The sequence below is a fragment of the Culex pipiens genome, chromosome 1, assembly GCF_016801865.2.
Source record: "Culex pipiens pallens isolate TS chromosome 1, TS_CPP_V2, whole genome shotgun sequence".
NCBI classification, from domain to species: domain Eukaryota; kingdom Metazoa; phylum Arthropoda; class Insecta; order Diptera; family Culicidae; genus Culex; species Culex pipiens.
The window spans coordinates 45,246,456-45,260,416 of record NC_068937.1 but is presented as its reverse complement, the minus strand read 5'-3'; the positions used below and the strand labels follow the sequence as shown (position 1 = coordinate 45,260,416).

The 13,961-nt window shown below is 37.2% G+C and overlaps 1 protein-coding gene across 3 annotated transcripts in view; it reads right to left on the bottom strand.

The window, feature by feature from the left end:
- LOC120426071 (F-actin-monooxygenase Mical) overlaps positions 1–13,961 on the bottom strand; it is a 127,581-nt gene that overhangs the window by 26,433 nt on the left and 87,187 nt on the right. For 2 of the 3 annotated variants that reach the window (XR_008211723.1, XM_039590757.2), the window contains exons 9-13: positions 8,036–8,287; positions 6,591–7,085; positions 6,367–6,526; positions 343–885; positions 163–278 (exon numbers count right to left, since the gene is read on the bottom strand). Coding sequence is in view for 1 of the 3 variants with exons in the window: in XM_039590757.2 (XP_039446691.1) it covers positions 163–278; positions 343–885; positions 6,367–6,526; positions 6,591–7,085; positions 8,036–8,287 (1,566 nt within the window). In the remaining 2 variants the exon portion in view is untranslated. The remainder of the gene's footprint in view (positions 1–162; positions 279–342; positions 886–6,366; positions 6,527–6,590; positions 7,086–8,035; positions 8,288–13,961) is intronic. The other variant, XR_008211724.1, reaches the window with a different exon arrangement.

Genomic DNA, 13,961 nt, shown 5'->3' with positions numbered 1-13,961 from the left:
GTGCGTGGTTTTTGGGGTGAAGACAGAATGTTTGGTAAATGATAAGAGAAAGAAAAAAAGAGGATACAAATTAAAGATTCTCCGTCACCAATTAAAAAAGAAGATGTACGTGGGGTGGGAATAGTGTATCAACGGGGTAACATCGGCCAATTGACGACTCACCTCGGTCTCGGTGTCGGTTGGCAGGGTCGGCGGGGGCATGAGCTTGACCTCCTGCATTCGCATCTCGCGAGCTCGAGCCAGTTCTTCACCCTCGGTCTGCGAGTCGGCTTCGTCATCTGAAAAACAGCGAAAGTGAAATCTCAACTCTATTTTTAAACACCCCTCTTCAAGCTAACAAACCTTCACTCGAGTACCCATAGAAGTCATCATCGCTGTCCACCATGTTCGAGAACCGCTTGTCGCTGATCCACTCCGAAGCCAGCTGGAGCGTTTGTGCCCCCAGCGGCGACCCGGCCGCTTCCTCGTAGTCCGAATCCGAGTCCGAGTCCGACTCGTCCGAGCTGGACATCTCCTCGTCAGACTCGTCCGACTCGGTGCCAAAGTTCCGGTCCGTCCACTCGTTCTCGTCAATCACCTCCATCGCCGCCTCGCCGTCCGAAATCGCCTCGTCGGCGTTCTCAAACTCGATCCGCTCGGGCGTTTCACCCCGATCCAGCAGGTCGAAGTTGATGCCGGAACTCTTCGAGTCCGGCGTGGACGGTTGCTGGGCCGAGGCGGCTGTAGCTGCTGAAGCTGCTGCAATTGGAGATTGAGCGGCGATCTGTTGGGGAGTGCGTGGTAGCGAGCGCTTCGGCACCGGTTTGACCGTCTTGGACGGGAGCTTGAAGTGCTGGGTGCAGTAGAACTTGCCCTCCGGGTCGTCGCGGTCGAAGGCGTAGCCGCCTGGAAGAGGAAGAGTGAAAGTGAGTAAAGGTTAAACAATAATCTGAGAGTGTAATTTTTTTCAAGTTCTTATTTTTGACTTGTTTTTTAAAGTAGCTCCCGCAATTTTTAGGCATTTTCTCAAGAAAATATATCAAACTTTACATTTCACTTATGGTCGATGTTGTAGATTTTCCTAACCCAGAAAGTAAGTTTTCTAAAAGCTGTCAAAGGCAAACTTATGGGAAATCGGACGAGCTTTACGGTAAAAATATTTTCGGGACTAAAAATTACATTCTGTCATATAGAAAAAACCTATTTTTTTCAACATTTTTATTTTTTAAACCGCTGTGTCTTCACAAGGATTGGACATACGAAAAAGTCAATATTGAGACTTTTATGTGAAATTGTCTGGAGAATCGATTCCCACTATTGGTTTAAAAAATGTTGACGTTAAGACCACTCTTAAAAAAAAACAGTTTTAGTAAATGATTTTTGTATTTTTTTGGGAGAGACATACCATCCTGCATTTTCGTGAGTTTTTTTGTAGCATCTTAAGCTATTTCCCTTGAAAATTTTGAACGAAAGATCGTTACATTTCCTTAAAATTTAACTTCTAAGCTTAAAAATCGAAAAATTGCATAGAAGTGGCGTGTATTTTTCTTTCAGTATATTTTTTTTCAGAAATCCCGTCCAATTTCCTTCAAGTTTGCCAATGACCACTTTTTGTTACGATGCAACTAGGGCGTCCAATTTTCCCGGGTTTTGAATTTCCCGGGAAACGGGAAAAATATTTTTGGAATCCCGGGATTTCCCGGGATCCCGGGAAATTTTTGTATCAGTAATTAAATCTATGTTTTCATTATATTTGTTATGTTTTCAAGCTTAAAATCATAGAATTAGCTTTAAAATATTAATTGGTGATAATCTACACTTCAATCTAAACGAAGACGAATGTTTTTAAATAGCCTAAAATTAAAATTAATTGATAAAAATCATTTTTTTGTGATGTTTTGGATTTTAAATAAACTACAATTTTTAATTCCAATATGATTCATTATTTATTTGCGATTCAAATTACATAAGTCTTTATAAAAATATTTCTCTTATATATTTTTTTTATATGACATGAGTAAAACAGCTTAAAAAACTTCATTAATATGTCTTAAAAACAAAAAAAACGACAACAAATAAAATGATACAAGTCAATGTAAAATTTTAGATAAGTTTTGAATTCACATATGAAACATATTTTATAAATTAACTTCAAGTAACTATCGCCAACCGGGGAAATCGGGACTAAAATTTGAATAGGTCCAGGAGATTTAGAGCAATACATTTGGAATTCGGTGTACTAATTGTTTAGTTCTGTTCCTGTTTTAACCAAAGTGATCCAAAACATTATGCATTTTTTTCTGCTTAAATACCTGTCTTTATTTGTCACATTTGTCCTTATTTGCCCCAGATGCAGGTGTTTGATTAAAAATAATTTAATATGAGATTTTTTTTCAAATATAAAATCGTAAATATACGTAAATATATCCAGTCGTTAAAAAAAGAAAAAAGAAAAAAATTAAAGCGCTAGACATTTCACGGACCTGTTAAATAAAATTATAATAAATTTCCCAAATAAGCCAAATAAATGCTGATATTTGCCGAATACATATTTTAATGCATTTTATCGATTACTAAGTATTCAACTGTTTATCTATTTTAATGCTTCTTATCGATTACTTAGTATTCAAGTGTTCTACTTGTTGCAAATCTGAATTTCCAGACCAAAATATGATTATTTTTTCAATTTCGGGAATTCCCGGGACAAATTATAGAAAATCCCGGGATTCGGGAATTCCCGGTTTTGGAAAAATCCCGGGATTTTTGTCCCGGGAATTCCCGGGATGGACGCACTAGATGCAACGGCTTCGAGTTACAGTAATTTTTAAATTACGAAATTCAAAAATATTTGAATTACATATGCCCTTCTTAAATGACATGTGCAACTGGCACTATATACACAAAAATGGATTATATAAGCCTAGGATAACATGTCTTTTTTTTTTTTTTTTCATAAAATTATTTTTATTAGGTCCTTTTTGGTACTGGGACCTGGTTAGGACCGAGTCGGCTTTTGTAATTACATTTGACTTAATAATTACAGAGGATCTTGTGTGTAAATGTTAGTGGGAGGGAAGCCGATTACCCGCGGCCTACTCGGGGTTAGTAGGGAAGGGATTGATGTTAAAGACAAGGCGTGGGAAGGGAAGGGGTATTGTGTAGGGGTCTTGGTTGGCTCTGCTGGCCTTTGCGTTTTGTCCTCAGCCGCAACTCGGTGTCCAGCTGCTGGGGCGATCTTGCTTTGCTTCCGGTGCAACCAGAAACGACGGCTTTGTGTGAAGGCGAGTTATACTAACTAGAGGAAAACTAACTGAAGGGAAACTAACTGGATGAAAACTAAATAGATATTTTGGAATCTGAGAGGAACTGATAGATAGGATAGAGAACATCAAGGTCTAGTTGAGATAACGCGTCTCGCATCGGGATTTCTGGTGGTCTTCCTCGGGCCCTGAGGGTATCTTTCAACTTAATTCTGTGAACATGGTGATCTGGACACGCCCATACGAGATGGTCGATGTCCTGATAACCCTGCCCACAGTCACAAAGGTTCGTATCACTCATGTTGATACGGTACAGATGAGCCTTGGACGAGTAATGGTTCGACATAAGGCGGGACATCGTTCTGATGAATCCACGCGTCAAGTCCATTCCCTTGAACCAGGCTTTTCTTTGCACCTTAGGTCGTATGGAATACATCCAACGTCCCTTGGTGTCGTCGTCCCATTGATTTTGCCAATCCAGAAGCGCACGCTGCCTCGGAAAACCGTAGCATTCTTGTAGGCTAATTGGCCTTTCATAAATGTCTCCACTCTCAGCACCCTTCTTGGCAGGATAACATGTCTACAGAGTTTCATTCAACTCGGAGAGGGTCAGGTACAAAAGTACCAGAAAATTCCTGATTTAAGCTGGAATTGCTCTAAAATGGAATTGCAAAAAATATTTTCATAAGTTTCTAATCTTTATAAAGCAATCTTTATAAAGCAAGTCGGATCCACAATGTTAAAAACAGAAAATAGTAGCGATTTTTTGTTTGTCATAAGATATTTTAGATGGATACTTTTTTTTCATTTGAAAAAAAAAAAGACAAATTCAACTTTTAACATTATTTCTTGACTTCAATTTTTCATGTAAAATCAAAATTTTGCAATCGAAAAGTACTCCACATTGAAAATTGAAATTCTGGTTGCTGAGATACAGCCGATAAGAAAAAAAAAGAAACAGGAAAATAAAAGTCTTCTGAAGGAGATATTAGACTATTACAAACAAACAAATTCGCACTTTTTCGTGTTTCACAGATTGCCAAACTCGCAACCAAAGCAAATGCAGGCTGACGTTTCTGCAAATAAATGCAGGCAAACTGTAAAAAAATTCGAGTATGTTTGTTTGTTTGTCATAGTCTAACACCTCCTTAAGTCTCACCCAAACAGCACCTCATTTTAGAACGCCAATATCTCAGCAACTTATGGTATAATTTTCAGTGATAAAAAATGAAACACTTGTGAAATTTGCTGATCTCCTCGATTTTTTTTAAATTCAGCGGCCAGAACTTACATTTTAAAAGGGTCTAAAATCTTATCTCCAATTGGAATTTTTTTTTCAAAACGCGTTGCACTGAAAGATCTTTAATGCCTACGTTATCAGCCGAATCTTTTTGCCATTTTCACCCTTTTTTTTAACTGTCAAGATTGTGTTTGAGCAGAACTAGTGAGAAATTGTTTCAAAATTTAAAATTTTCAAAAGAGACTTATGAGATCACAAACCGGACCTAATGCAACCCGGACAAAATCCGTTCAGCCAGGGCCGATAAATTCGTGTGAACAAAAATCATGTCTACAACATCCCTACAGACATTTGCTCAGAAAATTGCTCTGAGCCAATATATAGGGAAACGACATGTACTTCCATCGCGCCCCTAATGTTGGCACTTCTGAAAAGCGTTTTCAATCCATATCAATCAATAAATAGCGTTTGAAAGTTTGACCTTTTTTCAAACGCTATTTATTGATATAGCAAATTAATCAAACTTAAAATGATGATTGCTGCAAAAACTTTTAAACATTAAAAAAATCCCAAAATGAATCAAGAAATCAGGAAGCAACACTATTTTTTTTCATTAAATCATGTTCATTATTTTATTCAAAGAATAACGGATTGAAAACCATTGAATATATTTTTCTCTACACTGATTATTTTTTTGTGTTTTTAAAATAACTTTCAAATATTTTGTAAAATATTTCAGTAAAAGGGCACAAAAACCCAAAAATATTTTTTTTTTTTGTAAACAAAATTAGCATCCAAATTTCGCTTCCATAAATTTTATCATGGGGAACATCCATAAACCACGTGGACCCCCCCCCCCCTTTCCTGGACAATTGTCCATACAAAAAAAAATAGATTATCTTACCCAAAGGGCCAAAAGGTTGGGGTTCCTCTGTTAGGAAAGCAAAAAAAAAGCTAAATCCGTAGGCCGGCTACGAAATAATGGGAAAATATCATCTGTATCAGACTTGGTTTATGCCACACAACTAATCGCAGTCCTTGAACTACAATGGCATATTGAGAAACCAATTATGCAAAATTGAATATTGTGGCATTAGGATTATACGGACAAAGTTTTATCTAAATAAATAATAATAATAAAACTCGCGAATGAAAATGAGAACATCTAGAGAACTACTCTTGATATTAGTGTCTTACAAAGCATAGCAAAATGAAAAAAAAATATTTAAACGTTTCCAAAGTGTGTTATCATTGGATTTTGGTTGATGATAAGTCAAATTTGATAAGAATTCTTAAAAAAGAACTCGCAGCATGGGTTGAGAATGGTCCCTTAACAAATGCTTCTTCGTTTCTGGGCTAATCAATGAAATATTGTGAATTAAAAAAAATCTTATTTTTCAAGAGTTGTTTTCGCCATGACTCTAATTTCATAAAACTGATTAATCGATTTAAATTATTTTCTATTATATGTTTAAAGACAACAACGTTAAGCCGGCCAGGCCTACTGCGCGAAGTTTACCGCAGAGATGATTTGATAATTGTATTGAGTACAACATTTTTTTGAATCTATAGGGGTGTGAAAATGTGAGGATCCAGAGGAACTAAAAATAGCAGACTACTATGAAAAGAAAAAGATAAACAAATGCATAAACAATTTGCACCTTCTTGAAAATGTTGTATACATTTACTGAATTTTGAGAAATTTTTCAAAACCCCGATTAAATCAATACATTGTCAAGAAACCATCTTAAATTTACAATTTTATCAAAATAAACACATTTTCTCCATAGACCTAATAAATATCATAAATTAGCTGAATCCTTGATCCTAAAAAAGCAGAAATCACAAAGCCGAAAACCCCACATCTAGTTCAAGGCGCCCACTTACCGAGTCGCAGATTCGTGTGGCAGTGGTGACACTTGAGACAGGACCGGTGCAGCGTGAGGTTCTCCGCGGAGATCTTCTCCATAAGGTAGACGCGCTGCTTGCAAAAGTGGCACTTTTCCGCCACGCCCGACGAGGTCAGCACCAGGGCGGCCTTCGAGGTCTAAAATTGAACGAAGCGGGGGGTCAGGGTTACGTTACGTAATTTAAGGGGGTTAAGGGGTTACCGATTTTTGGTTCTGCTGTTGGTGTTGGTGGTGGTGCTGCTTGCTGCTCTGCAGTTGTCCAGCGATGGACGCGACCTTGTTCTTGCCGCGCTCGCCCAAATCTAGGTTGTGTCCCTCCTTGAGCTGCTTGTCGATCGCCTTTATCGAGCTGTCAAACTCCTTGTACTTTTCCTCGCCGTCCGGCTGCTGGGTGAGCTTGTTCTGGCGGGCGAGGAACTGCTCGCGGTTCCACTTCGGGACGCGCTCGCGGCTCTTGCCGATGTCGGTCGCCTTCTTCGACAGTTCGATCTTCTTCTCGATCTCCTTCACGTTCCAATCGTTGCTGTCGATCTTGCCGATCGCGCGCAGCAGATCCTTCGGCTTCTTTTCGGTGGCCGGGGCGTGCCGACCGCCGCCGATGCGCTGCTCCATCGAGCGGATCCGATCGCTAAACTGTTCACCGTCGGCCCCGACGAGGCCCCGCGGGTAGGCCGCGGCCAGACCCCGCTCGCGATCCTGAGGTTGAGAAGACGGGGTTTTTGTGTCAAGAAGGGGGGTTGTGGGTTTGCCGAGACGGGGGGCAGTTAGAGGGGGGCAGCTCAACAACACATGCGCAGATCGTGCGGATTAGGAGGTTTTGAGGTTAGGATCAGTGGAAGCGATCGATATATCTACAGGTAGTCTACAGGAAGGACCTGGCAACTCTCAGAGCTGCTTTGAGGTTAGCCAAGACACCTGGATTGTGTTTAAGCTAACCGAAACAATCCGTTAAGTTGACAGGTCCCACGCTACAAAGTGGTTATGAAGTTATGACACCCGGATGCAATTTGAGGTTATACACAGGGTAAAGCATGCAGAAATCAAGTTTTTAGAAGGGGAGGATTAGGAGTTCTTTCGTTCTAATTCGCCGCGTTCAGGATCATCGTTAATTAGTCATTTAATTTTCCGAGCTGTCGTACAATTCGCGCGACGCTCGGTACTAAAATTAATCATCGTTTAAAACAAGCCGAAAAAAAATCAACACGCACTCACACTCAAACACATCGAACGGCAAATCGAGCGCGGTGGTAATAAAATTGAAAACACATGTTAGCAAATTTTTCGCTGCTCGCCGATTTTGCCAGCGGGTCGACGGAGCGGGGACCAACGCAGCGAGGAGCAGTGTATTAAACGCGTTAATTTGGGGACACGTTAGGCTGAGCTTAGTTGAACGAGCGAGCTGTTAGCGTAACGAACGCACGCACATCAAATCACGCGAAGATCGGCGGACACGGTGTTCTTGAATGGGGTAAATTTTAAAATAAAAATTGTCTTTCGTTTTTTTTGAACTTTTTTTCTGTCGAGAGCAAAATGCTCTCGATTTGAATTGAGAGAATAAGAGAGCTTTTGCATCTCAGTTGGCTACACAGTTCAGACCGATTCTTCGAACACCGTGACCCCCCGCGTGCTCCTCCTTCTCGCCTCACCGGATACCGCAGCTTCATCTCGATCTCCTTGACGCGGTCGTTGAAGACGGGCGCCTGCTGGCGGTACAGAAACAGCGAGTAGTCCTCGAAGGCGCCCGAGCTGTCGTCGCTTTCGCGCAGCAGCGTGTTCGCCTGGAGCATGTGCAGGCTGGTGAAGAAGTTCTGCGTTTGCTGGGCCCGGGCCTGGCGCCGCTTGGTCTGCCGATCGGCCCGGTTCGACTCGATCTCCTGCAGACGGCGGGTGCGCTCCTCCTTTTGTGTGGGAATCAACGGCGGCGACGACGACGATGACAAGAACCGCGAGGACAGTATCATAAAGTATAGAGGAGGGGTAGTAGTGGTTGAGACAGTTCGGATTCGGAAAGGCCGTTAAAGATTTTGGGAGGAGAGGGCAAATTCTTACTGAAGGGGTCATTTTACCGAATATCCTTTAAGTTAAATAGTCCTGTTGTAATATTATATAATGTTATACATAATTTAAAAATCTACAAATTTTCTGCAAAATTAAACATAAAAATAAGTCCCTCATATTGCTGACTTATTACTGATACGACACAATCCATTGAAAATTTAAAAAAATCAATAAAATATAAAAAAAATGAATTTTGAACAAAATAGTTCAGCTCTTTAAAAATTAATGCAGGCGAAAAAATATTTTTAATTTAAACACCCAAAACTGGGCAGCGCTTGTCCGAGAGAATAATGGCCTCGAGTCGAGAGAATAGTGGTACCACTCACGGACACAGAGAACACAGCTCGAGATTGGCGAGAGAATTATTCTATCGAGGTTCATTTGCAAAAAAAAATCATCCGTCAAAACAAAAAACCAAAAGTGTCGACTACGGGAATCGAACCAGAGACCTTTGACACACTAACTCAATGACTTAACTGCCTCGGCCACCACAGCTTGGTGAACAAGTAGTGGTCAGATGTCAATGTATGGCACTTGTTGGAGATTTATTGTTTCAATTAACGAATGAACTCATTTGTTATGGTGGTGTGCGTTGGTAGCACTATTCTCTCGATTTTGGCGCTGAGCTCTCAATAAATTTTGAGGGAACGATTCTCTCGACTCGGAATTTTGGGTGAAAGGATAGAAAGATGTGTTACAAAACGACACTTAAACGTTATTTGATTAATTTTATTAACATGAGACAAATATCATGAAAGAATAAAAACTGTTTACAGTTATTATCCTTCAAAATGTGCCCTTTCCTAAGGGCACATAACTTTTGTAAACAAGAGTGCATCCCTTTCACTTAAGTGACAGTTTATATAAGGTGTGAGAGGGATGCACTCTTGTTAATAAAAGTTATGTGCCCTAATGATATGGAAGGAACGATATCTTGAAATTCTGGTAAAAATATAGCATTATATTTTTACTTTATAAATAAACCGTTTTATATATTAACGAGTTTATAATTTTATCCACAATTTTTGTCTTTTCACATCTGATTTAAAAAAAATTAGCCAACATGTTTTTTAGTTTATAAAACAAAAAGTTGGCTGCAATTGTTTTATGTTAAAAAGTGTTAACATTATTCACCGTTTGGAATGAAAAATGATTGGTTTTTTTTAATTCGAAAGTTTTTTTTAAATGGTCAAATTAACAAAGTTTTTATTTTTTGCTATGTGGGTCCTTTTAACCGCCTTGATTCAGGGGTATTCAAAAACCCAAAAAGCAAATAAAAAATGATTTTTTTATTGGACCCAATTGGACATTTAAACAAAATTATTTACTTATTGTACAAGTTCATCCGATGAATGAAAATCGGGTTTTACATAGAATTGCTTAACAATTTCCAGAATGAGTGGCCACCCTGTAATATCATATTTAAGCTATAAATTATCTTTTGAATGAAAAAAGTAAACGAAATGTATACTAAAACAAAATCAATACGATTAAATGTTATGAAAATTGAGACGAAAACTTTCAATACAATATTGAGTTCTTGAACTTGAGCTGTGGGATTCCCTAAGTTTGAAGAACCTATTCAAATTATAGTGTCGAATTTAGTTTTATTTTACAAAAAAAATAGATCAAGAAAAGAAGATGGAGAAAGTAAAAACTACGTATTTTCTGAAAAATACTGAAAGTTTTAGTTTTCTACGAACAAAATTCGGATTATATGGTACCCATATAATAAAAACTTAAATTTTGAGTATTTTTTTTCAAAAGTACGTAGTTTTATGAAAAATTTGAGTGTTTAAAAAAAGATTATCAAAATGTATGAAAAATACCCAAACATTTTACACTAATTTCGAAAAAAAAATATTTTATTTTATTTTTTTCAAAAGGACGTAGTTTTGTGAATATTTTGAGTATTTCACAAAAAATATTACTGCTATCGAAATGTATGAAAAAATCTCGATCATTAGATACATATATTGTAAAAACTTAAATTTTATGTACTTGAAAAAAACTTAGTTTTGTGAAAATTTTGAGTATCTCAAAAAAAATATTGTTACTATCAAAATGTATGAGAAAATCCCTATCACTTGATACCCATATTGCAAGAAACTGAAATTTGGAGTATTTTTTCAAAAATACGTATTTTTGAGATAAATTTTTAGAATTTAAAAAAATGTGTGTCGAAATGCATTTACAAAATACAAGAAAAAACCGCATATAGTGAATTTTTTCATAACATAATAATTGCAATGGATAGTTGTTGAAGTTTGGATGATTTTTCATAAGATTATAGCCCCATATAGCCAAAATCCCATAAGCTCTGTGCCTCAATTATGCAAGCCTCGGTTTTGCAACTCCCATATATGCTGTAATTTTTCAGACTTCTTGTTTTTTTTAATTCTCGCTTAGAAGGAATTTTCTTATCGATGTGTATAAAATAAAATAGAGTTTTTCAGTGTCACCTAACTAGCCTTCACTTTTCAACTGAAGATATCTTGGAAACTTTTGGTTCGGGTTTGTAATATTTTTTTTATTGAAAATTTAAAAAAAAAAGTTGCAAAATTTAACACTCAAACCAAATCAATAATAATAATAATCTTAATAACAACAATTTTTTTTAAATTAATATGATTTTTGTATACTTTTTTGAAATCATAATCTTTTACATCATTTATCTTATTAATGTTAAAAAGAAATAGAAAAATCCAAAACAAACCTACACGGAAAAAAAGAGTTCCCAAAATCGTGAACAAGCGTTCATGAAATTGAGAACCACGAACAAAGTGTTCAAATTTCATGGTACGATTTTTCGCTTGTTCACGATTTTGGGAACTCTTTTTTCTCCGTGTAGTAAACAAAAAGGTTTGCAAAAGATTATAAAATATATTTTCAAGTCTGATTTTTGAATATTTTGACATAATTTTTGTAAGCTAAGCTTAATTTTTTTTTAATAATTTTTGAGCCTTTTTAGATTTGCTCTGAATTTGTTATTTGTATTTCTTCATTGTTGCAATTCTTATAACGACATTCGGCAAAACGACCCCCAAACATATACTGTACGACATCGAATCCAATGTCCTCCATACAATCGTGCAGCTCGCATTATCGGATCGATTCACTTCTCACATTGCAAACTTTTCGCGAAAAATATGAATGAACGAGAGATGGTAGTGGAACGAAAAAGCGCAAAAACAAACGGCAAATCGGAACTAAACACACTAACTCACATACACACGCTCAAATCTGAGTGATGAGATAAAAATTACCGTATCATCGTCAAAACGAGACACGACAAAAACAAAAACAACAACTAAGAAAATAAGGTAGAAAAAAAACGACGACCAAGAAAGAAAAAAACGCAAACTCGGATTTGCAATTTCAAAAAAACAGTACAAATTTATTCAACATGCAAATAAAATGAGTATAGGCGCGCGCGTGAGACGGGCACGAAAGAAAATTAAATAGAAAGAGGCGCAGCAAAAAAAAGAAGAGAATGAAAGAGGTAAACTTAAACAATGAAACAAAAAAAAATAAAGTAAAGAAAATAACACAAAAGTAAACTAAACTACACAAGGAAGGTGGCGAGGGAGAGTGGGTTCTCCCCGGGAGATCGACGAGAGTGTGTTTTACTTTTTTACAATGTTGGTGTGTTGGTGCTTCCTACAGAGTTCTTAGTTTTGGCGTTAAGTATGTTAATGTGGTAATTAGCATTTGAATCGGTATAGAGGGGAGGGAGTGTGTAATTGTTTGGAGGGGGAGGGGATTCGTGAGTGAGCTGAACATGGAAGCGTGCATTCCAAACTAATATCGCGAAGCGGCCTTAAATCTAGTTGATTTTATAAGATAAGGGTAGAAGAATAAAAAACTATTTAACAAACATTATATCATACATAATCAGGGTAGGAGTCTTCTAGTTAGCATAATGGATAATAGTATCGTACATTCTCTTGATATCACCTTTTCCTGATTTTTTCTTCAGTTTTTCTCTATTATTTGCACGTGAGCACGTGCGTAGGTGTGCGTGTGTGAACTTCCATGTGTTTACAGAGATATTCAGTTACATTGGCGAACGAACCAACAGAATGCCAACGGAATATGGTTGTTGTTTACATACAAAGCAAAGCGAGAGAGAGAAAGGGTGTCAATTCTGGCAAGTTTCGAGAGGGAGGGAGGTTGGCGGAAAAGCTCGATTGATTGTTGGTGCAATACACTCGTTGAAGCTGTGTTCCATTGAGGGTGTAAGAAGCTCTTAGCAAAAGAGCACGAGGGGCGACTCAATTGCATTTTTACTGAACAATATCGATAATTTTGATTATAAATTTAAATTTTGTTGGCTTTTTTTTCTTTATTTTTTATCCCAAAATATCAAAAAGCAAAAAAAAATGGTTAAAAATACAATTTAAATCGACTGTTAGGGACCATACATAAACCACCTGAACTTTTTTTTGGAAACCTTAACCACAATGCAAAAGGTCATAACGCTTGCTTAGAGCGTATCCTGATGCATGACCCTCTACCTCTCAGAGCCGTCTAACTCCAAGCGAAACTTATTTGGGCATACTTGGGAGAATTTTCCTTGTCCCCTCAAAAAAGTGGAGCATCAACTCTTCCCATCTGTCCAATCTCTTTCTTTGTCCCAGGTGTGCGGTGGAGATCGGTTCGTCCAATTTTGGCAGCTGTCTTTGAGCAGTTCTCCCCGAACTTCGGAAATGAATTTCATTTGCATTGTTTAATTCAGCTAAAGCTTTAAAGGGGTTTTCCTTTGATCAAAAAGCCATTTTGTTTCATTGGTTCGCCCATACAAGGTACGTCAAAATTCTAAAATCGGTATTTTTGGAGGAATTTTCTGATCGATCTTCGGCAAAATTGTACGATACTATTATAAACTATAATATAGTTTTTTTTTAAAGTGTGCTTTTTTTTGGGAAAAAAAGTAGTCCTATCAAAATTTCAATCGAATGTAATCCAAAGAAATTATGATAAAGTGCGCATTTTTCGAGATATAGCCATCTAAAGTTCGACCTTTACTTAAAAACATTTTTTCGATTTTAAAAAATAGTGTCCATTAGTTGTCTGAAAAATATTAAAAATTTAACCTCTGCAAGCTGAGATACAGCGGATAAAAGAAAAAGAGCAATTCTCTGAAATTTCGGTCATTCGTTTTTTTGTAATTTTTATTCCGGCAGAAACTTTTATGGTACCTTTGGTATGCCCAAAGAAGTCATTTTGCATCATTTGTTTGTCCATAAAATTTTCAATAAAAAATTGGCAGCTGTCCACACAAAAATGATAAATGAAGATTCGAAAATCTGTATCTTTTGAAGGAATTTTTTTTGTGTGTCTTCGGCAAAGTAGTAAGTATGGATAAGGACTGCACTGAAAAAAATTATAAACGGGTAATTTTTTTTGATTATTTGAAATTTTACTTTTTCTCACTAAAACTTGATTTGCAAAAAAACAAAATTTTATTTTTTATTTTCTGACATGTTTTAGGGGACATCAAATGCCAACTTT